At 39.1% G+C, this 27856-nt stretch overlaps 1 protein-coding gene across 6 annotated transcripts in view; it reads left to right on the plus strand.

Moving 5' to 3' along the window:
• The window catches only part of KAT2B (lysine acetyltransferase 2B), a 60385-nt gene that overhangs the window by 26307 nt on the left and 6222 nt on the right, over window positions 1–27856 (plus strand). For 4 of the 6 annotated variants that reach the window (XM_042474630.1, XM_042474633.1, XM_042474632.1 and 1 more), the window contains exons 6-13: window positions 509–700; window positions 6409–6515; window positions 9351–9476; window positions 14531–14667; window positions 18867–19078; window positions 20873–20999; window positions 23421–23531; window positions 26499–26642. In XM_042474630.1, the coding sequence (XP_042330564.1) occupies window positions 509–700; window positions 6409–6515; window positions 9351–9476; window positions 14531–14667; window positions 18867–19078; window positions 20873–20999; window positions 23421–23531; window positions 26499–26642 (1156 nt within the window). The remainder of the gene's footprint in view (window positions 1–508; window positions 701–6408; window positions 6516–9350; window positions 9477–14530; window positions 14668–18866; window positions 19079–20872; window positions 21000–23420; window positions 23532–26498; window positions 26643–27856) is intronic. The other 2 variants (XM_042474628.1, XM_042474631.1) reach the window with 2 other exon arrangements.

The raw sequence follows: 27856 nt of genomic DNA on the forward strand, positions 1-27856 counted from the left end.
TTATTGTATTTTAATGTTTTAATATTGTTAGCCACCTTGATCTTAATAGAGAGGTGGGGTATAGATATTATTATTATTGTTGTTGTTGTTATTACTACTATCATTATTATGGCACCCTTTTGGGGGTGCAAAGAGGAGCTGCTTTTTGTGGCTTCTTTTTGTGCCCTTGAAAGGCCGGATCGGGGCCATGGCATGAGGTTGCTGCGGCCCTGATCCAGCTAGGAAAGGGGCGGCATTCCGCTGCCCCTTCGGGACAGTCTGCCAAGCCCCTTTGTTAAACAGTCTTTTCAAAATACATGTACAGAATTTATTTGTGCTCCCTATTTGGGTTGTTTGCAAGACATGGATTAAACATTTAAGAGGTTCATTAAACAAACTGATGGTTAGATTATGCAAAAATTTGTTCTGTAAAATGAGAAGCAATTGTGAGTAGTTAGAAGATTTTTGAATGAGATACTTTCTTTATGGATCAGTTTGCTGGGCTGACATATTAATCTTTCTCCTGCAGGTGGCTTTGCTACTGTAATGTTCCCCAGTTTTGTGATAGTCTACCTCGATATGAAACCACACAGGTTTTTGGGAGGACACTGCTGCGCTCAGTGTTTACCGTCATGAGACGTCAACTTCTAGAACATGCAAGGCAGGAAAAAGACAAACTTCCTCCTGAGAAACGAACGTTAATTCTCACACATTTCCCAAAGTAATTTTTTTCTTCACTTGTAGACTTTATAATTAACCTGAAATCTGTGTCTTTTTCTTTGATTACAATCACTGCCAGTTTTACAGATTGCCAAAAAAGGGAGCAAAGTGATTCCCTGTAACTTCTATCTCTCTAGCGGAGTATATCAGAATTATTCAGCTTTATCTTTCAGAAAAATATATTCCAGTAACATTATTTGCCACTTTGCTTGCATAGGAAGAAACGTGAGATACAAATAAACTGAAATCTTAAGTTTTACTATTGATTTTGAAAGGCATACTATATACCCTAAAGTCACCAGATTCCTGTCTGATCTTAGAAGCTAAGCAGGGACAGTCCTGATGTGTACTTAGATGGGAGACTACCAGTGAATACTACGTGCTGTGGGCTGTGTTTTAGAGAAAGGAACTGGCAAAACTACTTCCTTGCCTAAGAATACCCTATAAAATTCTTGGGGTCGCCTAAATTGACAGGAGACTTGAAGGGACATACACTCATACTTTTAAGTATGACTGAGGCTGGATTAAGTATGATTAAGGGCCAAAACACTTTGTGGAAATAATCCAGTTTGAGATTGCTTTAACTGCCCTGGCTCAATGCTAGCGAATTCTGGGAACTGTAGTTTTGTGAGACATTTAGCCTTCTCTACCAGAAAGCTCTGGTGCTACACTAAACTACAATTCCCAGGATTCCCTAGCACTGAACCAGGGCAGTTAAAGCGGTCTCAAACTGGATTATTTCTGCAGTGTATTTTGGCCCTGTGTTAACTGAAGTTTAATCAAGCCAACATGTTAAGTGTTTCATGTCACACTTAATGGTGGTGGACACTGCCATCGATCCCAAAGTTTTGCTCTGTAAATAGATCCAGCTTCCACTTACGGAAGAAGAATTTTACCCTTAGAAAGAAAGTACTGCTCAGAGTAGGGGCCCTTTTACCAATGGAAGATCTTTCAATTCATGAAACATTTAGGTTTTAAGTCAGAGGATTCTGGAGTTGACTTGATGTTAAAACTGATGAACGCTACAACTCAAGTTTAATGCCCTATGCCTTGACTTACTTAAAGTGATTCATGTACAAAGACAAACAATGTGATCCCAAATTCACTAGCTGAACACATCCAGTAGCCTAGAATAGACCCACTGAAATGAATGGGATGTGATTGAGATAAAATTAGATTTAGCTTTTTAGGAAATGAACTTAGACTTTTAACATCACAATAGAATGACACCAAGTATATATTTTCTTATCTATTTTTATACATATCTCCCCCCCCCCATGGCAATACTTATACTGCCATATTACATTGCTTAGGAATATATTTCATATTATATTAGCTTATATGCCTGCATAGTATGTTTAAAGGTAGATTTCTTGTAAACTGGTGATTTAAGTTATTTGCTGTTTCCCTTCTGAAGACAGTTTTGCTAATGGACATAAAGTTACTATCTTCCCCTTTTCATAGCAATTTGTTCATATTTGAGTAGCAGTGTACATTAAGCTGCTTGTAGTTGCATGGCTTTCAGTGTGCCTTGATAGTAGAGCCATGAAAATGTCATTTTACATAATAATTGTTCTATAATGGTTATAATGTATTCATGGATGGCAATGGCAAATGCCATCGGAACAAACTTCCCAAGAAAATGCCCTGACAGGTTTGCCTTAGGGTTGCCGTAAGTCGGAAGCAAGGTGAAGGCACACAGCAACAAGAGCAACAGCAAACACTTGCATGCAGACACATAAGTCAAATAAAAGATATATAATTCCCCCACCTACACAACATACACACACACACACCCTACTAGATTAGCAGAGAACAAATTGCTCAGCAGCCAAACATAAGAGATGTTGGTGAAGTGGCGATGTGACTTGCTAAATGTCCAAATGTCACAGGCATCTGCATATTGAAACACAGATCTTCAAATAATAAATAAGATACAGTAGATGTCTGTGGCTATCCACCTCAACTTGCTGCTTTCAGAAGATATAGGAGTAAACTATGGAAACAACCCACCCAGTTACAGTTACCGTAGTTATGTTTTAATTCCCATTTATTGCACTGAGAGAAGTGAGCACACACTTCCATCTTCCCAGCAACTTCCTGGGGAGAAAGGGTTATTTTAGAACATTGCTGTCACAGTACTGAATTTTGGTGGCAAGCCATCGTTTTGGGTAGCACCAAACAAGCTACATTTTTCTTTAGTAAGAAGGCATGTGGAGAATGTGTGTCTTGTTTTTAAAGAAATATGTGGCTATTTTGCCCCTGCCACTGATGAACAGTAGCATGAAACCAATGTTGGCTGGGCTAGGGCTGTAAAATGGACGGGGTACATATGGTCTATTCCTGATTTAGATTATTAATTAGTTTACTGAGATATTATTTGAGTTACAGTATTGGCTACACTGCCCTTCTGTCAGGGTTGGTAAGATGGCTGTTAAGTTTTTTCCTAATGGAAGCGTGTCTTCCACTTTCAGAATCTGCACCTATTCTGTTTGTCCCTTTTCTTGACCTGACAGTAATACGTAACAAAGGCTATTTATTTCTGTCACAGTGAGACTGCCAATTTAGACACCCTCAATCCTTCCATCTTTCAGCAAAGGTTGGGGGAAGCAAGTGCATATATAGAGTGTACTTGAACCTGTGCACAGTAAAGAAAATAACAAATATTTAAGCATACAAGTCAGCCCTTCTTATACACGCATTTTTAATACACGGATTCAAGCATACATGGTTTGAAAATGTTCAAAAAAAGTATAAATTTCAAATATCAAACCTTGATTTTCCATTTTTTATAAGGGATACCATTTTGCTATGTCATTATATTTAATAGGACTTGAGCATACACAGATTTTGTTATACATGGGGGATCTTGGAACTAAACCCCAATGTATAACAAGGGCCCACTGTACTACAAATCAATCAGAAGGAAAATGTTGTGGTGGTGTTTTAAGCAAGGTAGGTGTATAGTGGGGCATTGATCCTTAAAGTACTCACTTTGCACCAAGGAAAAGATTCATGAAATCCAATACTGTCACTGTGTTTGGTGTCACCTAGTGTGTGTGTGTGTGTAGGGGGAGGGGAGATTGCGAATTCAGCTGCATTGGAGTTTTAATCAAGAAACACGGGTCTAATATGCATTGCAGAATTAATGCAGTTCGGGACCTTTTTAACTGCCATGGTTCAATGCTGTGGAATCCTGGGATTTGTAGTTTGTTGTGACATAAGAGCTATCTGAGAGAGAAGGCTAAATATCTCACAAAAATATAAATCTCAGTTTCATAGTATTGAGCCATGGCAGTTAAAGCTTTGTCAAACTGCGCTGTTTCTGAAGTGCAGATCAGACCACAATCTCTTTGCCATCAGCTTTCTCCAAAAAGAAGGCTTATATAAGCCAACAGTATGGGCGAAGCTGGAATGAAATCTCAAATGACTTTAATATTAATTATCACTGTGAGTGACAGTTTTCTTTTTGTAATGATTTCCAGTTTACTAAAACTTCCTGTTTACCAAAGCTGGATGTGATGGTGAAACTGCCATTTAGAATTCTGAGTGGGTTATTATTTTTCAAATCAGAGTTCCCAACAGACCACTAAAGAGAGAATTAAGTAATCACATCTTCTTTTTTTAAAAAGACTGAGGGTATATTACATTATTGTTCCTTTTATGACTTGTTCAGCTTGGTAAATTTTTCACCATTTCAGAGGAAGCTCCATAATTCTGGTGCTCTAAATGTGATCCATTGCCTGATATGCTCTGTAATATGTGTATAAATATGTTTGCAGTGTTTCGGTAGATTTTTTTAGTGATAAAGAAAATGTTGTGTCGCCAGGTCAATAGTAAAGACTTTCCAGTATCTGTTAATATCAGTGTTGTATGAGGATATTGTTTTGTTTGTTTGTTTGACTCATTCAATTTTAGGTTGCAAATATTATGAGCATTACTTTACTGAAAGAAAGTCTTTGTTATTCATTTTTTACTTACATTAACATCCCTCAGGTCTGTTTCCAGTGATGTTTACATTGACTTCTAGGAATGCCTAAATTTTGAAATAATCTGTTTATTCATATAGTGACATGCCTTCCTGCCAAAAATGACAAGACAGCTAACCACAGCAAAGTTCAAATAAAAAGAAAGACAGTTCAAGCATAAAATCAAATTTATGTGAATTGTGATTTGAATCAATAATAATAATAAAAACCCAGATCCATTAGGAGCCAGAGGCCTGCAATAATAAAATGCTATCTTTGCCTTCCAGTAAAACAACAGAGGGGGAACCTCCCTTGCCTAGAGGTACAGCTACACTGTAGAAATAATGCAGTTTGACGCTACTTTAAGTGCTGTAGCTCTGTCCTATGGAATCCTGGGATTTGTAGTTTTAAAAGCTCTTGAGCCTTCTCTGCCAAAGAGTGCTGGTGTCTCACAAAACTACAAATCCCAGGATTCCATAGGACAGAGCTACAGCACTTAAAGTAATGTCAAACTGCATTATTTCTACAGTGTAGATGCATCCTGGAAATAATCTCCAGAAAAGCCCTCTCCTATGTTCCAAACAAACAAGGCTCAAATAGTTGTGGAAGGGAAGAGCTTTCCCCAGCAATCTTAATACTTGGGAAGAACTTTAAGGAAAAAGAAGATCCTGATCTTCCTGATCTTGTTTGCTTGGAGGCTGACTGAAATTTGTTCTTCTAAGGGGTCAGAGAGGGATTGCAGTGTAAAAGTGCACTGTTGCTCAGAAAGGCTTTGTTACTTGTATATTGTATGTAGTTATTGTCTAATGACCTTGGCCTGCCATTTCTACTGTAGAATGCTCATTAGTTTGGAGTTGTTGTTGTTGTTATTATTATTATTATTATTAATTATTTCTATTGTAACAGAGAACTTGTCTAGATACTAGAAAATGTGCCGGAACTAATGTTTGAGCTTCTAAATTTGTTTCTCTAGAGGGGAGAGAGAGAGAGAGAAAACAAAGGACCCATACAGACAGGCCAAAATAAAGCTGCTTCGGTCACTTTGGAGGTATGCTGTTTAAATGATGCATGCGTCCTAAGAGTCCAGAAGCCACGCCAAAGCCACGCTCCAGTCCTCATTTAAACAGCATACCTCCAAAGTGACCCGAGGCAGCTTTATTTTGGCCTGTCTGTATGGGGCCAAAGATAGGGTTTGTAAAAGCAAATAATACTTATAAGAAAGACTGATTCTAGAAATGTTGCTATACATTTAAGAAGTGCATTAAAACATCTTACTGAATATGATAATAATAGTATGGACTATGTCATATCAATGCTTTATTTAATCTTAGTGCCAGAGCATATGCTTTAAATGTAGAAAGGCCTAAATTCAATCTCCAGCATTTCCAGGTAGAGCTAAGAATTACAGCTGCTGGAAATAATAATATTGTTCTAATGAAACAGTGCAGAGTTGCTGCCAGTCAGTGTAGGCATTATTGAATTAGATGGAACAATATGATGATGTCCAAGACAGATTCTTGTATCTCTGTTTTTCCCCCTCGATTATTGTTGGTTATCATTAAAAACATACAACTTGAATTTTGCTAGTTTTCAAGTTGTCAGACAATGTTTCAGCAATGTTGTAAATGGGTGAATTTGTCTCTATATCTGACTGAAGAGATCATGTAATGGGACAAGTCATGTTTATCTTGGTAGAATAAATTCTGTAAGTTAATATTCCCTCCTCACTTTGTATGTTCAGGTTTTTATCCATGCTGGAGGAAGAGGTCTATAGTCAAGGTTCTCCCATTTGGGATCCAGATTTCATAGCATCATCTTCTCAAAGTGCCCAACTAGGCATCCAGACAGGTAAATGTACATTTAAGGCATGGCAGGATGAAGACCAGTGTATATTTGATGTTAATTGCATGAGTGCATTCAGAGTGTGTATGTGGTTTGTTATGTGAGTAGCAGAAGGACAGGATTCCAGGTAGTGTTGGACTGTGTGGAAAGTAGATGGAGAGATAGGGACCGAACAGAAAGGCCAAAATAAAGCTGCTTCGGGTCACTTTGGAGGTATGCTGTTTAAATGACACATGTATCTTAAGAGGCCACTGGAGCGTGGCTTTGGCGTGGCTTCTGGCCTCTTCTATTCTTCTATAGTTTCACAAATGCCAGTTCTCTAAAATCACTGCATTTTAAGGGAAGTCTCTATTGTGTCAGCGATAACTTCTCTTTGAATCTAGACAGGGTGGCCAGATATTATAACCACAAAGGAGGATAAGGCACTTCAAAATGTAGGACATTCAATAAAAATATACGATATACAGTATTAGAAAATAAAAGCTAAAAACACTAATATAGGTGTACATTCATTTCATATGGTTTATTTAAAGCTGTTACAGCTAGATATTCATTTCAAGAGGATACCTTTATCTTTATGTTTCATATATTATGTTTTATTATATACTCAACTGAATTTTTCTGATGAACTTATCTTCATTAAAATGTCTCTTTGGCTTGCAATCTAGAACTCTAAACAAAACAAATGCTCAAAATTGTACTTTACTACTAACAAACCCTTGACTGAACCTACATTTAAATTAATCCTTTCATTTGTCCATCATGTTGAAATAAACAGGAAAGAACACTTTCAACATGTACATTGTGTCCTAAGGCAGCCCGTTTTTTGCTCTCCTTTTCCCTTCTGAGAAACAAACACTTTGAGCTTTGAGGGGAAGTCTGCTGCTGCTCCTAAGGAAAAATACTGTTAACTTCAGAAGGATCCAGCCTATTCTATTTGCATCAAGAAGAGGCTGTCAAGTAGTTAAATTTCTTGAAGGGGAACAGCAGACATTCAATGAGCTTTTTAGTCATGTTCAAAATAAAGAACATTTTGGAATTCCATCTGGACAGAATGTTGAAATATAGGACATGTCTTAGAAAAGGAGGGCATACGGTCACCCTGATTCCAGAGAATAGCTTCTGGGAAGCAATATTTTTTGGTCAACAACTCTCTCTCCATTCCTATATTCTGAAGGCTGTTCAAGTCACCCTTTTTAGGGTTGTCAAGTGAAAAAGAAAGAAAAAGGAAAGGGACCCAGTATCTTTAATGATTATATGGAAGAGGGAATTTCAGCTTGTGTAACAAGCAATACCTGCAAATTCCTCTTCTGCAAAATTATTAAAGGTGCAGGATTTTTGTCCCATTTTTCACCTGGCAACTCTGTACCCCACAGCTGTGATTCACATACCTCCCCCCCAACCCCTCCCATCTTTTCTGCTTACATAAGAATTAACATCATATCAGGTTTGGTCTTAGCAGGAAAAACAACAGGACAGTTTTGCACCACAGAGAAATGCAATCTCCTAAGTGTAACCAAATGTTATATATATCCTGGTCATTCCGCAATAATTTTTTATGTTGCTGTTTTCTTGTTAAAAATGTTTTAGTTAGTATGTTGGTTCTTGTTCATTAACACTCAAATGGAAGAATGTGTAACTAGATTTATATATACAATGTTTGGGTAGAAGCAAAAGAATAAATTCCAGTGAATTTACAAAGTGCAGCTGTCATCCTGACAGACTATACTGTACAGGACTGAATTTAGATAAACTAGCAAGCATCTGGTAACATTATTGCTTAATGAAACTTAAAATTGAATGTAGCATTTATCCCTAAGTGCTTGAAGCTCACTATTCTTTCGCAGATTATGTGTTTGACTATTATGGTTCACTTGCCTACAGCCTGCTAATTTTTATTCAGTTGAATAATTGGATTATGCTTAGGTTTGATCAAAATGAGATGCTTTTTTTCAATAGGGGTGCTTGGCAAAATATTCTTAATATTGTGAGGGTAGAGAAAGCTATAGTACTGCCCACTAAAATCTGTTGCTCAAAACAGCTAAATGACACCAGATTGGTGCAGGTTGCACTAAAATGTAATTTTTAAGGGCTAGCTATTTGATCCGAAATTTGAGAACTGTTCCAATAGTCCTCTGAGGCCACAATGCTGTTTAGCTCAATTAGACATTTTCAATTTATTTCATTTCATTTTTATGCCACATTTCTCCCAAAAAGGGACCCAAGGTGGCTCACAAGATAAAAACTATTTTAAAAAACAATTAAAATAACCTAGTTAAAACAATATAAAATTAAGATTAAAAACATACAAAAGTTAAAAAAACAAAATATAAACATACCCCACGTAAAATGGTTAGCTAGTGAAGCTGTTTCAACAAAGGGGTTAAGTGCTCCCTATAACATATTGAATTTGGCATGGATCGGCTTTGGCCACAAGGCCACTTGACTACTATTGCCAATGAGATTAGACAGTCTTGAGTTAAATGGATCATTGGTGTGGCTCTACTTAAATCAGCCCTTTTTTGTGGCAATAAAACATGCTTAAAGCAAAAGATTTTCCAGGTCAAAAATTTGTGAATCCTGGAAGAATGTTTTTGTCTAAGATCTTACTTGACATGGGTTGCCCTGTACTGGATTAATCAGGCTAATGGTTAAGATGAAGGCATCATATATATATACACACACACACACACACACACACACACACACACAAAACTTAAACAGTACTGAAGTGGGAAATTGTGTGTGTGTTTCCCACTTCAGTACTGTTTAAGTTGTAAATTCATGTACTGAATCAGCAGTGCAGCTTGCTTTAATTCTTTCCTTTCTGTGTATTTACAGTTATTAGCCGTCCTCCTGTGGTGAGGTCTGTTCCATACAGTGCAAGCCCCTCATCTCTGGAACAATCCACTGGGGGAAATATGAGTCCTGCTTGCAAGGCTGCTTCTGGTTTAGACCCAAACTTAGGTAATGTAAAGAGCAATGGATTTTTACCATTCTTGTGTACTTTTGTCAGCACAATCTCAATCCACAGCCAGTTTTTGCTGAGCAAGCCTTATTGAAGTGCATGGAAGACAGGAGTAGGGCTGCTATGAATATGTTGCTTTGTTATTCTTTGGAAACATGTTATGCTATACAAACATTCTAGTCAGTGGGTTGGATCCTACTGATACCAGTATGTCTTAGGAATTTATCATACTGCTTCCATTCACACCGCTATTGCAGTAATGAAGGGAAGTACAGTCACCCCTCTGTTTTCGCAGTCATGGGATCCGCTTCCCTCACTAATGTGCGAGTGGCAAATGGAGAGGGACAAAATGGGGTGTACACCTGCGTGTGACCACCACCATTCAAGCCAATGGGGCTTGAATATTGTTGGTTTTCATGGGGTGGGGGTGGGTCCAGAATGGATCCTCCGTGAAAATGGAGGAACGACTGTACCTACATATCGATTTAGGAGCATTACCTACCACATGTCCCTCCATAGGTGTGACCAGGCTGTTGTGAGCTCCTCATGCTCTCTTTCACATTCATCCTCAAGCCACCTTTCTGCCCTATGCCCTACCCATCATGCCTTGTGTTTGTGTGGTGTTTTTTTTAACCTGATTGAGGATTTGTGTGAATGTGGTTTAAAAACAAAAAAGGGGGATGGTAGAGGAAAAAAAAACAAGCAAATAAGGCTGTTCAGGAATGAGGAAGGGGAGGGAAGAGGAGGAGACACTGACACCACATAATTGCACAATCCCAAAACTGCCATGGGAGTAATTCACCACACCTGAGGACTAGCTAAAGCAGTGCTATTGGGATCACACTTCAAGGACACGGCAGCGACGAGAAGGAGACGGCATTGTGCAATAGGTATGGCCAAAGGCACTATTACCCAACTTGTATGGCAGTTTAAAAGCCCCATGTGATAAAGTCCCTAGTTCAGCTAAAGCTGGATCTTACACACTGTTCCTCAGTTAATGCTCCCCACCCCATTATTGTTCTTGCATGGCTTGTGGCTGCTAAGGTTTCTCTTGAAATATTGAGAAACTCTTTTTTAAAAAAAACCTTGGAAAACTTGGGGGAAAAGCTGTCCAAATTACCTACTAATATTATGTTCTTTAAAATGGCATCCATTTGATAAATACTTGTATTTAAAAGTTTAGATCAGGTGTGGGTATTGTGCAGTCCCAGTGACCAAAGCCATTAGCATTCCTCCCACTACCTTTCACTGAATAAATTTGTTTTCCCACTATGCAAGGTTCCCTTCCTTTCTAGAAAACATACAAATGCTTTGAAATGCAGTTTCAGTGGGCTGCTACCCTGAAACAGCAAGACTTCCTTCCAAATACCATCTCCATATGCCCAAAGTAGTGACCATAATGGCATGGCAGAACTCTGCAGGAGGTTAAAGTGTGCTATAGAGTCCTCTGGGCTCTGAAGTGTGTTCTCATCGCCAGTTCAGACTGCCTCAGATCGTTATATTCAATCTCACACCTGTTTTGAATTCTGTGCTACCAAGAAGTCATAAGAACAGCAGTGATGGAAGCAAATCAGTTACTCTGGGCTTTAGTGGCTCATCAGACCTGTAGTGAAAAATTATTTAAAGTGATAATAGAGGCAAAGCTGAGGAAAGCAGTTTTCCTTTGTTTGATTGTGGTTTGGCATATGTTCCATGTGTTTCAAGTGAGCATTGAACCAAACTAGACATCTATACTTGATGATACCACAAAATCTATATATTTTCATCCTCAGATGCCAAACCACTTTAAGAGAAAACAGAGGCTGAGACAAGGGTCTCTTCCTCCTTTTTTCATACTCAGACCCATGTTACCTTCTCATCCAATTGCCCAAACTCAAGCTACTTTGTAAACTTTGACAAAGCCTTTTCCCTACTTCCCTTTGGGATATTTGTTTCTCCAGTCATTATCACCCATAGCAATTAATGAGGCAAGTCAAAAGATGGTTATTTTTAGTTATCCTGGGCTTGAAATTCTAAGCTGTCTCCCTGTTGCTTTCAGTGCCATATGTGCAAAATGTTCCACAATGAAAGTTTAACTGCCAGACTAGCTGATTCATGTGTTAGAAGAGAAATCACTCTTCTCTGTTCTTAATACAGCCTTACTGCTATCTCATTTCTCCAGCAGTGAGACACACAGTTGGGGGCAAAAGGGAGAAATGAAGAAGCATTTTCAGTGGAAAAATAGTGTTGTGGGATCGAATTAAGGAGCCTTTTTTTTGCCCACAGAAATCTTCCATCTCAGTAGCTGAGCCATAAGATGCTCCCATTCACCCCACAGTTGAGAATTGCAGACTGTGTTGTTAGTTTTTTTAGATGTCATAGAGGAGAAAGGTTGGCTTTGGAGATTTTGGCCATGATCCAACCCTCCAGTTTGGTATCCAGTGTCAACAGACTTGATTTTCAACTTCTTTCCTCTGGTACAGTTCTCCTGGTGCTAAAAATCTGCTGTAGAAAATTTACCAGTAATTCTGCAGGAGGTAGAAGAGGGGAGGCATGATAGCTGATTTTGATGGAGGCAGTGGAAACAAATCATTGAATCCTGGCCATTTAAGAGCCACTTCTGATAAATTACAACAAATAGGAAGTGCCCACATTGTTAATATATATTACTAGAGTACTTTTGGAGTCTTTTGATGGTTAGCTATTGTCAGTGCTGCTTTTTATCAACACTGTTTTGTGAATGATCACTGTAATTATTTGAGATATGTAGAATGTGGATAATTATCATTAGCTTCATTTCTTGCATTTACAGTCGTCCCTCCAGATTTGCTGACATCCCGTTCGCAGTTTTGAATTTCTGCAGACGGGAAGCCAGGAGAGACAAAATGGTGTGCGTGCGGAGCTGCTTACAGGAACACACGGCCATTAAAAACAATGGGGCTCTGATATTTGCGTTTTTCCGATTTGTTGGGGGGGGGGGTTCTGGAATGGATCCTCTGCAGATTGGAAGGGACAACTATAATTCTCTTTTGGCCTCACATCAAACATTTCCCCCACTTTTTCCTACATCCATGTGTGAAAATACTTGCTAACAGGATAAAGTTGTACACATGGAATGAAGCAGTCACCTGCTCTGTGAATGACTAAATTTGTCAGTTGTCAAGGCACCCCAAGATAATTTGTTGTCATTGTTCACAGACAGCTGCTGCTTAGAGTAGGTGTTATTTTTGCTGTTTAGTTTATGTTATATAAGATATGGAGGAGTTTTTCTATATTATGAAAAGAAAAGAAAAGAAAAGAAAATTATCGTATACAATACCTTTCCTTCTCATGGGACTCTTTATTTTCATGGTTTGGGCTTTATTGAAAGCTCTTTAGATAAATATTAAAACATTTATACATGATGGATTACAGAGAAATCTTGGCTTTTTGTATTTTAGGGTGCAACCAGAGCTGATTTCTTTTCCATTTGTTTCATTAGTGGCTTCCTGTTTTTACAGCTGAGTACTGTAGTGTCCCCCTAGATATCTGAGACATAGCAATGAGATACTAGCCTCAATCCTCTTATTAGTCTTGAGTGGAGTAGGCCCACTGAATCAATTTGATTTACCTGTGTATTAGCACACTATTCAACTTATTAAGTGGTTTTACTTTAGTTGAGATGAACTCAACAGAATACTGAACATTGTGAGAAAACCTATGCAGATTTCATGACCAGGGCTTTTTTAAACAGTTAATTAGACTGGTGGGAAAGAAGCATGGGTTAATGTTCTATTGTTATATTTAGGCTGTGATGATCAGAAACCTTTGGATACAGCACACCTAATCTGCTGAGTAATAGCCACATGCATGTACCCTGGCAATATAGCATGATTTAAACATTAATTTCTGTCTCTGTGTGACCCTCCAAATCTTGTTGGAGTGAAAGGTTCCAGAGCACTAGCCAGCATAATTGTTGTGGAGGATGCTGGGGGATGAAATTCAACAACACCTGGGAAGGGCACACGGTTCCTGCTCCTCCTTTAGTTATTTGCTGCCTTCTGTTTTATGGCTTATTGAATACTATTGTTTTTCTAAGAGTTCATCTTTTACATTTTGTTGGTATTGAAATGGTGGTTCCATACCTTAGGGTCATTTGTTTACAACGTAAAAACTGATTTAAATAGCTGAGCCACATCTAAGAGAATGTTCATTCTCCATGGCTTGAATCATTCAGACCCTATATGGCATGGGTCTAGGTTATCGGAAAGACCGTCTCTCCCCTTAAACCTCTAAGATCATCCAGAGAGGACTTTCTCTCTGTTCCACCGCCTTTCCAGGCTCATTTGGTGGGAGCAAGAGAGAGGACTTTCTTGGTGGTTGCTCCCAGACTTTGGAACTTCCTTCCTAAGGAGGCCAGGATGGCCCTATCCTTGCTTTTCTTCTATCAGTGTCAAAATATTTTTATTTTGTTAGGCTTTTAAAACTGACTGGTTTTAATGCTATGCGGTGCTGCTTTTAAGGTTTGTATATGTTCTTTTAATGAATTTTAATGTTTAATACTTTAACTTTATAAATTGTTCAATCACTTTTAAAACAAATTTTATATTTATACTTTTATTAAAAGACTTTGTATATTTGGTATAGTTTTTAAATATGTTGTTAGTTGCCTTGCGTCCCATCACTGGTAGAAAGGTGGGACATAAATGAATAAAAGGGAATGAATGAATGAATGAATGAATGAACCTTTATCAATGATGTGCCTTAGTTTTCTTCATATTGTTACCTACTCCTTGCAAGATTACTTGGTAATGGAGACAAATCATGTGTTCAGGGCTGATCTGTGATAAAACAGCCACAACTGCCTCTTTAGGTAGTACAGCTGCCACCCATTTGTACCCATATCATAAAAAGCAGGCATTATTTTAAGCCATGGTGTAGTTACATACAGGGGAGTTTTTCACAGCTACAAGTAGTATAAGTTGACATTTTCCTTTCTGATAATGTTGACTCTCTGCCCTGTGATGCAATTTATATGCAGTGATGAAGTCTTTAATTTTTAAACAATTTCATTTGCTGTGGCTTTATTTCCCAGGAGAAAAGAGAAAAATTAATGAGCCTTATTCTGTGGAGGATGCCAAGAAACCAAGAGTTGTAGGAGATATTCCCATTGAGCTGATCAATGAAGTGATGTCAACCATTACAGATCCAGCTGCAATGCTTGGTCCAGAGGTGAGCCATGTTAACTTTGGCATGAGCCAAATTTGTGTAAAATTTGAACATGGCAATTAACGTTATTATTTTTGTTGTTGTTATGCACCATGAAGTCAGCTTTGGTTTATGAGAAATCTCCATGAGCCATTTCTCATGAGGTCTGCTTTGCTGTTGCAAACTCAGGCTGTGGCTTCAATAAACTGTAATGTTATCTCCCCCCTCCTACTTTAATGAACATTCATATCTTTTCAAGTGGACCATATTATTTCATGATACATCCAAAGTGCAATTTGTTGTTGTTCGTTAACTACTGTCAAGTCAATTTTGACTCATGGCGACCCATTGAATGAGAGACCTCCAAGCCTATCATCAACAGAGCTGATGAGGTCTTGCTTCCTTGACTGAGTCTATACATCTGTAATGTAGTCTTCCTCTTTTCCTACTGTCTTACCAAGCATTATTGTCTTTTCTAGTGAGTCCTGTCTACTCATAGTATGGCCATATACAGCAGTCTCTGTTCAGTCATCTTGGCGTTTAGAGAGAGTGTAGGCTTGAGTTGCTCTAGGACCCATTTATTTGTCTTTTTAACAGGCCACACTATACGCAGAAATCTTCTCCAGCATCACATTTCAGATGAGTTATTTTCTTCCTATCAGCTTTCTTTACTGTCCAGCTTTCACAACCATACTTAAAAATGGGAAATATAATGGCATGGACAATCATAACTTTAGTATTTAATGATAGATCTTCATACTTTATGTCTCTTCATTGCTGTCCTTCCAAGTCCTCATCTTCTTCTGGTTTCTCGTCTGCAGTCTCCATTCTGATTGAAAACTGAGCCAATGTATGGAAAATATTGAAATATTCACTGGCTGCTTTAAAGTTATGTAAATCATCTGTTATCATTATTTTTGTTTTCTTAATGTTCAACTGTAAACCTGCCTTTGTATTTTGTTCCTTGACTTTCTTCAGTAACTGTTCCAAGTTTTGCTATTTTCTGTTAGTAGGATGATGCCATCCACATATATTAAGTTGTTGGTGTTTCTTCCTCCAGATTTCACGCCTCCTTCATCTGAGTCTAATCCTGCTTTAAGTATGATGTGTTCAGTATATAAATTAAATGGACATGGTGATAAAATGCAGACTTGCCTGATCCTAACCAACTGGAAACCATTCAGTTTCCCCATCTTCTCTCCTAACAGTAGACTCTTGTCCTGAGTACAGGCTACAGAAATGTTGTGGCACATCCATTTCTTTAAGAGTGATCCATAGTTTTTCATGATCTACACAATCAAAGGCTTTGCTATAATCTACAAAGCACAGGTTGATTTTCTTCTGAAATTCTTTGGTGCACTTCATTAGCCAACTTATGTATGTAAAATGATACCTAGTGCCTCTTCCTTCCCTGGCTAGCTGGCATTTCTTACTCAATATATGATAAAAATCTTGGTTGTAAAATGTTGATCATTGCTTTACTTGCATGGAAAATTAATGCTATAGTCCTGTGGTTACTGCAATCCCTTTCCCGAGACTGAAATGTATATGGAGTGTTTCCAGTCCTTGGATCATTGTTTTATTTTCCATATTTGTTTTAGTGATTTTTGTGAGAACTCTGTAACTTGAAGCAGCACTATTGGTATGTCATCTGTTACTGGTGATTTATTTTGTCCGAAGTGCTCTAAGTGCAGTTTCCACTTCACTTTCTAAAATTGAAGGTTTGTCTTCATATGGTTCCTCATCAAATGAATGTGTCACCCTTTCATCTCTTTTATATAGTTCTTCCATGTATTGATTTCCATTATGTTTTTGTTTCTACTTGGTCATGTAATGTGTTTCTCTCCTGGTTGTATAGCATCCTCTCTCTTGGTTTAAATTTCTTTTTTATTTCTTGGATCTGATGGAAAAGAGGATCTTTTCTTGTATTGTGACAACGGGATTGATTTGCTCTTGGACCCATTTATTTGTCTTTTTGGCAGTCCATGATATCCATAAAACTCGCCTCCAGCACCACATATATAAGATTTATTGACTACAGATAATCAAATAAGTTTATTTCACACCTGGATTCTTTTCAGCTTCAAATGATTTAAGATATGTGGTGTCAAGTTGTTGGAGGTCATCATTCAGTGCACTATTCAAACAGCCTACTAAACTGAATAAGCTGCCGTATACAGAATTAGGTCATTGGTGCATCCTTTTCAGTATTTTAACTAGCAACAGTTCACCAGGATGTCAGGCAGAGATCACAGGCTTCCTGATCTGTGTGTGTGTGTGTGTGTGTGTGTGTGTGAGAGAGAGAGAGAGAGAGAGAGAGGATGCATGGGATTTAAAAACATTTTTGAAATTAAAGCATGTACTGTACCACTGATATAACCTCAACAGTGATGGACCAGTAAGCATCCTGCTTTTGGAGAATAACTATGGAGAACCGGGTTTAATTCTCCACTCGAGCATAAAAACCCACTGGCTAACCTTGGGCAAGTCACATTCTGCCTGAGATGATGGCAGTGGCAAGATCCCTCTGAAGAAACTTGCCAAGAAAACCTTATGATAGGGTCACCTTAGGGTCGTCATAAATCAAAAACAATTTGGAGGCACACAACAACAACAAAAAACAACTTTGGTAGGCTATCACACCTAAGAAATGCTTTAAACTAAAATTTCTGTTATGAGATAACTGATGTGAAATTACTATGTCTTTAATGATAAAACTTTTTAAGTGTTAAATAGAAATGACTACATCAGTATGAATTATTAACAGTGCTGCACGTTTCCCACCTAACCTAAACCTAGTGCTAGTCCAAAATAGAGCAGATTCATGGAATCAATTGCTATATGGCCAATCAAGACAAATGTAAATCTTGTTCCCTGGTGCACTTACTGTAGCTGGCTAGCAAATTGACTTAACTTATTATGGGTAGCGCTTGAAAAAGTTGTTTTTCTACTCAAAAGTGATCTGAGAGCAGTAGTAGATCTTGAAGGCACTATGTTTTTGGACTACAGCCCCCAGAATGCTCCAGTCAACATGGTCAGAGACCAAGCTACCTGAGGGATTCTGGGTTCCTTATGTAAAAAGAAAGCTTTTCTAGCAGGAGCAATGCAAGAGAGAGGGAAGAAAAGGGAAAGAAGAATTTCTGGTTTTGGTTCTATAGCCTAACAGTCATTAGTTGGCAGCTATGCTTTTGACAAAACAGAATTTAGATTGCACTTCTAGTTCTTCCCATGCCTCGATATTCTATTTGCATCACGTTGCGGTAATCAGCATGCTGTAATTGATAACAAGCAGCCAAAGATTACCATGGAGGTCAGATGCCTGATTTTGAACTGAGCCCTTTTTTTTGCTTTCTGAGTACAGTGGGCCCTTGATATTTGCAGGAGCCCCAGTAGATACCAAAATTGATGGATGATCAAGTCCTATTAAATACAGTGACGTAGTAAAATGTTTTCCTTGAGATTAAATGGCAAAAGCACGTATGCTTTTTTGGAATTTTAACAACTATTTTCAAGCTGTGGATTGTTAAATCCATGGATATGAAGGTTCAACTGTATCTTGATTTTGTTCCAGCTAAATGTGGGTACCTTTCATGCTCAGGCTTTTAAAAAGGAAGACGGGTTTTACTGGACCCATAAATATGTTCCTCCCTACAGCAGCTGTTAATAGTGGCTTTTCCTGGTTTCTCAGAATATTTTCTAAGGCACATAGCTTTACTCAGTATCTATCAGGTTTGCTTCCTTTGGTCTGCTGCTCTAACCTCTAGTTCTTTCTAAAAATAAGAAGAAATTTGTGAATATTCGTAGATTCTTAGAAAAAACCCAAATACAAATTCCATAGTACATCAGTATCTCTAGCTGCTATCCTGTTTACACTTTGGGCCCTTTCACACTACATAATACTAGCACTGTAGCTTTATTTTAACTGCCATGGTTACATCCTATGGAATCCTGAGGTTTGCAGTTTAGGGAAGAGTACCTTATAATTCCCAGCTACAATGCTCTAGAGCCTCACTAAACAACAATTCCCAGTCTTCTTTTAGATGCAACCATGGCAGTTAAACTGGAATCATAGTGCTGTAATTGTGTGGTGTTAAAGGGTCCTTTAGGATGAGTTTAGAAGAACAGATGGAATGGAAATCCGAGTATGTGTGCTAAGAGTATGTGAAAAAAATATGACTTTGAAATGTATACTGAATTTGTCTTCACTCTTTTCTCTAATAAAGCAGACCAACTTTCTATCGGCACACTCAGCTCGGGATGAAGCAGCGAGACTGGAAGAACGAAGGGGAGTGATTGAATTTCATGTAGTTGGGAATTCCCTAAATCAAAAGCCAAATAAGAAAATTATGATGTGGTTGGTTGGCTTACAGAATGTATTCTCACATCAGCTACCCAGAATGCCAAAAGAATATATTACTCGTCTGGTCTTTGATCCGTGAGTATCTTTCTCCTGCCCGTGGGAACATAAAATAAGAAAGATGATACCTTTTATTGGTTGAACTAGTTTCAAGAAACTTTGAAGCAGTGTTTCAAACTATGCATGGTCTATGGATTCACTATTCAGAGACAAAAATAAGAGAGAAAAAGGAAGATGGTGGAAATGTTCAACTTTCAGAGTGTAGTTTTAAGTCTCTGTAGTTTATTTTGATTTATGATAGACTGGAATGCGTAGGAAATGGACAAAAAAGAATTCATATGTCAGTTGTTTGCTACAAACATCAAAAGGTAGCTTCAAGAGGACTGACAAAGCTAGGCTGAATTGAACTTTCAAACTAAGCACTAATATTTGTGTGAATTGATTCACTGGCATCAGTCTGTGATGATCTCTTCTAGATAATGCAGGAGTGGGGAAATAGTGGGCTTCATGCAGCCCCCACCCATATTTTGGCAGCCTCTCAAACCTCCCTCAAGGTCCCACTCCCCCCAATTTGTTTAAAAAAAAAGCTGTTTTCCTTCCAGAAAATGGTCAAAATGCTCCCAAACTGCTCCAGACTGTTTTGTTTGTTCCAGTCTCTAGGCCTTCGACAATCCCAGGGCTGCAAATGAAACTGGTTTATTGGCAAATACAGTAATGCAGCCTGCCAGGTGAAGTGTTGCCCACTTCTGAAATAACAAAATCTTGCTGATGTTCCTCTGTGGACAGAAGACACTTATCAGTGGAATATGAATGATTTTGCCTCTCTCCCTTGCAGTCTCCTGCTTTCTCTCAAAATCTGCTTTGGAGGTTTGGTGGGCCCTTCAGAACAGTACTGAAATAGAAACAAAGCAAATGTTTGCTTGTAATGACTCAGAAGATTTCACAACTTGTTCAGTTATGACAACCTACTATAAATTGTTGTTACTTTTTCTCAGGAAAAAGATTGCTCTTTGTGCATCTTAAATGTTAAACTATAAATTAGTGCTGGAAATTAATTCCGTAACTGAGGCCCAAGACAGACCGCCTGAATATGGTGGTCTGCAGCTGCCCGTTTTAACTCTGGAGGGACGCCGCAGCCGCCAAACCGCATAATGTCCCTCCGGAGTAAAAAGAAACCAGTTCTTCCGGGTTCTTTTTGTGGTGCCCAGGTTACGTTGTGAGTGTGCCGCTGGCGCACTCTGACGTCAGCGACATGTGAATGCTGCACATCCCTTACGTCAAGATGGCGGTGCCCCTTTGGATGGGACGCAGCCGTTACACACTAGGATTCTGGACTGTGCAGTTGCTGCACAGTCCGGAACCCTAGTATCGCTGCTGCCACGCCACTTTTGGTCCATCTGTCTCGGACCTAAGAGAAGTAGGAGCTTTGCTTGGGTTGGAGGCCCCTTTGTCTCAAGGACCTCTAGTGGTCTTTCTCATCTACCCCTCCTCTTTTCTTTTTCAATTTGTGTGTATGCGTGTGTGTGTTAGTCTTCCTCTCTGGTCACTCTTCTCCACCCACTGCTGAGAGGAAATTTTTCTCTCTCTGAACTGTTTGAAGTGGCAAAGTGAGTTGGATGGGAAGCTGGCTGTGTAGCTGCCTTGAGCCTCTGTGGAAAAATGAATCTCCTAACCATGCCACACCTTTTAATCTTGATTATATCTTGAAATACATATATTTATTTTCTATGCAGAACATAAAATTAGCATCAGATGTACACATAAAATATATGTATGATTTACTACTGTTGTTATTATGGAGATAGTGCTGATTTATATGATGTACATACAGTAGTTGTGAAACAGAATTGACACAAGGATGTATTACTGCAGGAAACACAAGACGCTTGCATTAATAAAAGATGGGCGGGTAATTGGTGGCATCTGTTTCCGGATGTTCTTGTCTCAAGGATTTACAGAAATCGTCTTCTGTGCTGTGACATCCAATGAACAAGTCAAGGTAAAGACATTAGTTCCCTGGCAATAGAAGATATTATTTACTTTAAAATATGAAAGCCCAATTGGATTCTGTAAGTCCAGATAGAATCACAGCATAAGAAGAGACCACGAGGACCATTTAGTCAACCCACTCCTGACAGATGGCCATCCTGTCTCTGTTTAAAAACCTCCAAAGAAGGAGATTCCACCACAGTCTGAGGGAATGTGTTCCACTGTCGAACAGCTCTTACGGCCAGGAAGTTCTGCCTAATGTTTAAGTGGGATCTCTTTTCCTGTAGTTTGAATCCGTTGCTCTGTGTCCTAGTTTGTGGAGCAGCAGAAAGCAAGCTTGCTCCATCCTCAATATTTATTTTATATATTTATGTATTTCAAAGATTTATATCACCTTTCTCCCACAGTGGGATTCAAGGCAGATTACAATAATTTAAAAAGACAGAAGTACAAAAGATAAAAAAATGATTAAACATTAATATTAAAACATAAGTTAAAAACCCATAGTAAAAACTGTAAAAAACATTTACAGCACACAGCACAACCCAAGTAAAATTCATCCATCAAATGCCTGCCTAAATAAAAATGTCTTCAGCTGCCGGCAAAAAGAGAGCAAGGAGGGGACCGACCTAATTTCTTGTGGAAAAGAGTTCCACAGTCTGGGAGCAGCCACAGAGAAGGCTCTCCCGAGTCCTTAGCGACTGCACCTGCGAAGGTGGTGGAACTGATAGAAAGCCCTCTCCTGCCAATCTTAGTGCTGGGAATGGCTTGTAAGGGGAGATACAGTCCTTCACATAGTCTGTTCCCAAGCCATTTAGGGCTTTAAAGGTCAATACTAACACCTTGAATTTTGCACAAAAATAGACCAGCAGCCAGTGCAGCTGTTTCAGCAGGGGAGTCACATGATCCCTGTACCCTACCTCAGTCAACAACCTGGCTGCAGCATTTTGGATCTGCTGCAGTTTCTGAAACGTTTCCAAGGGCAGCCCCAAGTAAAGTGCATTACAGTAGTCTAGACAGGATGTAATCAAGGCATGGGTCACCTTAGCCTGATCTGACTTTTCAAGGAATGTGGCACACTTGTTTTAACTGTGCAAATTCACCCTTGGCCATAGCCGAAACCTCGGCATCCTCAGGTTGCACAAACTGAAATATATCCAATAACACTGGGCAAGCAGGGGCCATGGTTACATCTATCAGACTTGTATCAACTACATAATCTAAGTCGGAGCAAATCCAAGTGATTTCATCTGCAAAATACTGTGCAAACTCTTCACAATTTAAGCATGGCTATTATGTCATCTCTTAACCTTTTCTTCTCCATGCTAAACATACCCAGTTCCCTAAGCTGTTGCTTGTAGGGCATGATTTTCAAATCACACATTATTAAAACACAGCCTTTCTCCTGCGTTTTGTTCAGTCTGTGTTCTATAAACATGCTCAATACTAAAATTATATGCTCCGAGTCCAAGGATGAATTCTCAGCTTTTGAAGCTTTAGAAAGATGGTCAGAGAAAAACTACTGATGGTCAAGAAGAGTATTTATTGTATTTTTATCTCAATCATCATGTCATTCTCTTAAAAGGTCTAGTTTCCCGAAAGAGCCAAAACTCCGCAGGCACACATGCCTAAAAGGCATAAAGCAAATCACATGGGGGAAATTGGGTTTTCTTTGTCAGTTGCTGGCTAATAACACAGCACTGGAAATCTTTATTCTTTATCCAGTTTAGTATTTCTGCAGATTATAGAGGAGACAAAGGGGAGGGGGGACTGTCAGAACAAAAAGTAATAGTGCACTAGTGGAATTATTTTTTTATCTTTGCTCATTTTAAACTGTGGTATACCTGAAGTCTATAAATCCTTTAAATAGGACATCTATTGTAGTGATATGGGTGGGGGGGGGCATGGGCAGCTTTATAATAGTGTGAGCTGCAAAGCTAGAACATTCCTGACTGAAATCTCCCTTCAGCCGTGAAATCGCTAAGCAGCCTCAGGCAAATCACTGCTCTCTTAGCCTCAGCTTCCTCCTCTAATACAGGGATGCTAATACTGTTTCCTCTACCAAGATGGTGACATGATTACTGAAACAATAGATGTGATGTACTTTGAACACTCTGGAAGTACACTGTATTAAGTCCAGGATCCAGAGACATACTGTATGCACACAGTGGAACTTTTAAAATCCCCACTTCCTGCTGGTTCTGATGTCTCCCTTCAGCCCTAGTTGCTTTATAGCATAGGCAGTGGAGCAGGATACAGAATGGCATGTGCAATTGAAAGGAGACGTTATTGCTTCAGGATTCTTGGAGTCCAGCCTCGTATTTTTTTAATTAACCTTATTTTTTTCCTAATTTTTTTTAAAAAGCAAGTCTTGAGTTGGTATTGCATTGCATTCCTCAGAAGATAAATTGTCCTAATGATTTTTGTACAGGGTTACGGAACACACCTAATGAATCATCTGAAAGAATATCATATTAAGCATAACATTCTCAACTTCCTTACTTATGCAGACGAGTATGCCATTGGCTATTTCAAGAAACAAGTGAGTCTCTTGTTTTTAAATTAAACTGTTTTTAAATCTGTAAGCAAATCAGATTGTAATAATGGGTTGGAGACTATGGGGAGCAGTTTCAGATGGTTGTTCATCAAATGAGGAGAGGGAAAAGGGCAATTTATCACTTGTCTCAGAAAAAGATTCTTTGTCAATCTGTGCTCTTGCTGCTTTCTTGTGGCATCATTTCATTTCTGTACTATTTTCCAGCACAGTTGTCATGTGATTCCTCTATACTGCCATGACATTTTCTCACCAGCTCCATATTTCCAATAGAACATACTGTATAGCATTGTGAATGATGAGAAAGCACTACATTTAGTAGGGAGCTGTCTGTATAACTGTAAATTCTTGTATTTCAAGTATTTTCCAACTTCTAGCTATGCTAATGTGAATTTGTCATGGAATTTTCTTTGCAAGATTTGTTCAAAGGGTGTTTACTATGGCCATCCTCTGAGGCTGAGGGAGCCTGACTTGCTCAAGGCCACCCAGTGGGGTTCCATGGGCTGAGTGGGGACTTCAAACCTAGTGTCCTGGAGTTCTATTCCAACACTCATCGCTATACAATGCTAGCTGACTGTCCAATCATACAAAAGATCACAGGGGTGGTAATGAAATTCATTACTGTGCTGAATGGATTGGCATTCAGTATAATGAAACTCGTGCTCGAGGCGGAGTGGCATGTGTGCCCCGCAGGCATGCGTACCATTCATTTAATCGCCACGCGGCTTCCACTTAAACCGGAAGCTGTGTATTGTACGCCCGCATATGGAGCGGGCGCACTGTACTTGTAAGTGGGAATGAAGCCATAATTATCACCTGTTTGGAACAGGACCTTTTCTGTGGTGGTCCAAGTCTGAAAGTTTTTATATCTATACCACTAAGTTACCTGACAATTTTACAATTTATTTATATATCATTTTAAATTTGTTTTTAATACTTTTCACATTTCTTTCATACTTATATTTCTAATGTTTGTCTGTTGTCTCCTGAACACTTTAGTTCTAGAAAATATTGCTAACAAATACATTTTCTTGGAAAAGACAGAAGCAGAATACCATTAATTTTATGAAGTATTATGAAGAAAGTTTGAAAAAGTATTTTAGGCTTAAATCTGAATCCTTTTCATATCTACTTTAGAGTACAGTGGGAATTCATTCTAGCCAGTGTATATAGAATTACAAGCTTAGAAAATATACCTAACAGGTGGAAAACCTGTTAGGTTAGCAATTTATTTATTTTTTAAAAAAATATGGATTTTGGCAGGATACAGACCTTGTTTTGTTGCGCGAGGGAGCATATGTAAAACAAAGCGGGTTCTTCTTGCAGCACCATTATGATGCCGCAGTGTGCCAATGGCGCACTCGCAGCGTCAAAATGACGCCAGGACGTGCAGACACTAGCTGTCCGTCACGTCAAAATGGCGGCGCCCGTGTGCACAGGGCACCACCATTTTGACGCCCTCGTCCCGTGTGAGGAGTGAGGGGCATCTGAAAGTGCCGCCCCTCGCATGCCACAACGGCGCCCCAAAAGGCCCATCTGTGTACCACATTTGATACTCTTTGTGATGGATAACTTGTGCTTTTCTTACTGAAATGGCACTCTTTTTCTCTAGAAAGAGTGGGTTATATTCTCTATTTCTTGAAAGCTTGAAATTGTAATTTTATATATGTGCTGTTTTCAAGGAGATAGTTTCAGTTTCCATGAGAGTAGCCCTGCTGAGTCTGTTTCTGCAAAAGCAACAAAAGACCCTTGTGGCACCTTAAAGGCACAAACAAGTTTTATTTTGCCCAAAGTTCATGGATACTGCGGCCCAGTAGCATCTGATGGCGTGGGTTGGAGTCCAAGGACATGTATGCTAGATGGTGCTTGTTGGTCTTATCTAGCATTAGCAGCAGCAGCAGTAAGAGCCACCATACTTTGGCGGGTTGAGAGTATTTCTCTTTTAATTTCAGTGGCCTGTTTAACTGTCACAGGTTATTGTTTTTTCTTTTGCTTGCTTTTTGAGGTCTCATTGGCTGCATCTGCACTACCGAAATAATGCAGTTTGACACTGCTTTAACTGCCATGGTTCAATCCTGTCAAATCCTGGGATTCTTACTTTGTTGTGGCACCAGAGTGCTTTGACAATGAAAGCTAACTATCTCACAAAACTACAAATCCCAGAATTCCATAGCATGGAGCCATGACAGTTAAAGTGGTGTCAAACTGCCTTATTTATGTAGTGCAGATTCAGCCATAGAGGTTTCTAAATTATTTGCAGAATCCTTTATGGCCATTATGTACTAGGTAGCACCGTAACTGTGGTGCTATGTAGTGGATTCTGGCCAGACCTCCCCAAGCCCAACATATCAATAAACAGCCGCTGGGATTAGCAGGGTTCTGTTCCCTTGTCAATTGATATGTGGCTGCCAGACATTCACATCCCCTCCCATGATCTCCAGTGCAACAGAAAGAAGACGTCTGCTCAAATACCTCTCACACCAAAGGTTGCTTGTGTAAGGGGGTGGGAACACCAGGCAACTGATTTTTGATCAGCAGGGGAATGCTGCTTAATGGTAAATGGTGTTTGGGGGACTTTCAGTCTCTGTGTAACCCCCAAACTAAGGGCCATGTAGGGACTGTGAATATGCAGCTATTATGTAGCTATTTATGTATTTGTAACTGTCCAGCAGGATTCCTGCCCATATTTTTAGAGTCCCTGTGTAAAATGCAGGATGACTTGGAGAAAGATGCAGATGTAAGCTGCTTCTGGAGGAGACGTTGCAGTGCCTAATCTCAGTTAAGAAATGCACCAATTGGCAAATTGGGCATTGAGGTGTGCAAGTCTGGCTATAGAATTTCCACCTCAAAGCATATGAGGGGAAAAGTCATTTATGTGCCACCAAATAATCACAGTGGCTTTAGAAGTCTATTGGAAAGCATGTCACCAAAGTATTCTGACTCTTGTTCCCTCAGGGTTTTTCTAAAGATATTAAAGTACCAAAAGCAAAATACGTTGGTTATATCAAGGATTATGAGGGAGCAACTTTAATGGGATGTGAACTAAACCCAAGGATTCCATACACTGAGTTTTCAGTCATCATTAAGAAGCAGAAAGAGGTAATTATATATATTAATCCACTGTTTATTTTAAAATACCAGTCTGTTAGTACCTGAAATATTACTGACAGACAAGGTTTCTAATTGCTTAGAAAAACCCCCATTTTTTTCTTGTAGGCATGCAACACCAGTGAATAAAAGGATAACTATTATGCAGCTATGGAGTGGGCAGGGGCCATTTACCCTTCAGTGTGTCTGCCCCATGGGCTGCATGGCCTCACTTGACATGAATCGATATGACATAGTGTCACTTTCAGTTTTGTGTGCTGGCTGAAATACGGCCAATTCCTGCAGTTTGGGAATTTGGTGAGATGCAAAAGGGCCCAAAACAGCACATTTTTGCTGCAGTTTCTGTATTTTAGACAAGTTTTTAGACCATTTATCATATTTCCTTTTTCTTTTTTTAAAACATTTTTGAGGGGGCTGAGGACTTCTGGGCTTTCCAGGGATGGCAGATCAAGTCTCCAGTAGCATGTGGCCTATAGGCCACAGTTTCCCTATCTCTGCTTTTGTTGATATGGAAATCTGATATGGCTTCTGAAGTATAAGTTTGTCTGGCCTATATCCAATGGTCTTGTTGAATTAGTGGACACGTACATTTAGAAAGGGCACAATCTAGATGTTTTCACTTGTGGAACTAATAGCAGAGATCTGATGTCTTCTGTCTCTGGCACTACTGTTTGCACCATGGATTAACTTCACTAGCATTACTTTGGATCTAAGTTTCTGTTAAAGAGAGAAATCCTTGCCGATTGTATTGGAACCCAGACAGTGAATGTTCCACATGATTTTAAAGATCCAGTTGCCTAATCAACTATTTTGGGATGTTCAGTAGAATTTTTGAAAGAGAGAAAAGTTGAGTGGATTACTCTCTGTCAACCCAATTCACTACATATCTGTTCAAAAGTAAGTCCCTTTGAGTTCAGTGGGATTGATTTCCAGATTAGTGCGTATAAGATTGCAGCATTAAAAACCAAATGCAGCAGTATCATGCACAGAAGTGCTGGGGAATGTATGGCTCTAGATTTCTTCTGGACTGCAACACTTGTCTTCCCTCACTATTAGCTGAGTGATGGGAGCTGTCATCCAACAGTGTCTGGTGTGGGGGGCGCACATTCCCCACCTTCAATGTAGAAGTACCCCATGTATAGCAAAGTGTTGCCCTTTAATATGTCTGTCACACCTTCTGTTGAAGAATTCAAACAGTTAAGTTT

This window comes from Sceloporus undulatus, chromosome 6, assembly GCF_019175285.1.
Source record: "Sceloporus undulatus isolate JIND9_A2432 ecotype Alabama chromosome 6, SceUnd_v1.1, whole genome shotgun sequence".
NCBI lineage: Eukaryota > Metazoa > Chordata > Lepidosauria > Squamata > Phrynosomatidae > Sceloporus > Sceloporus undulatus.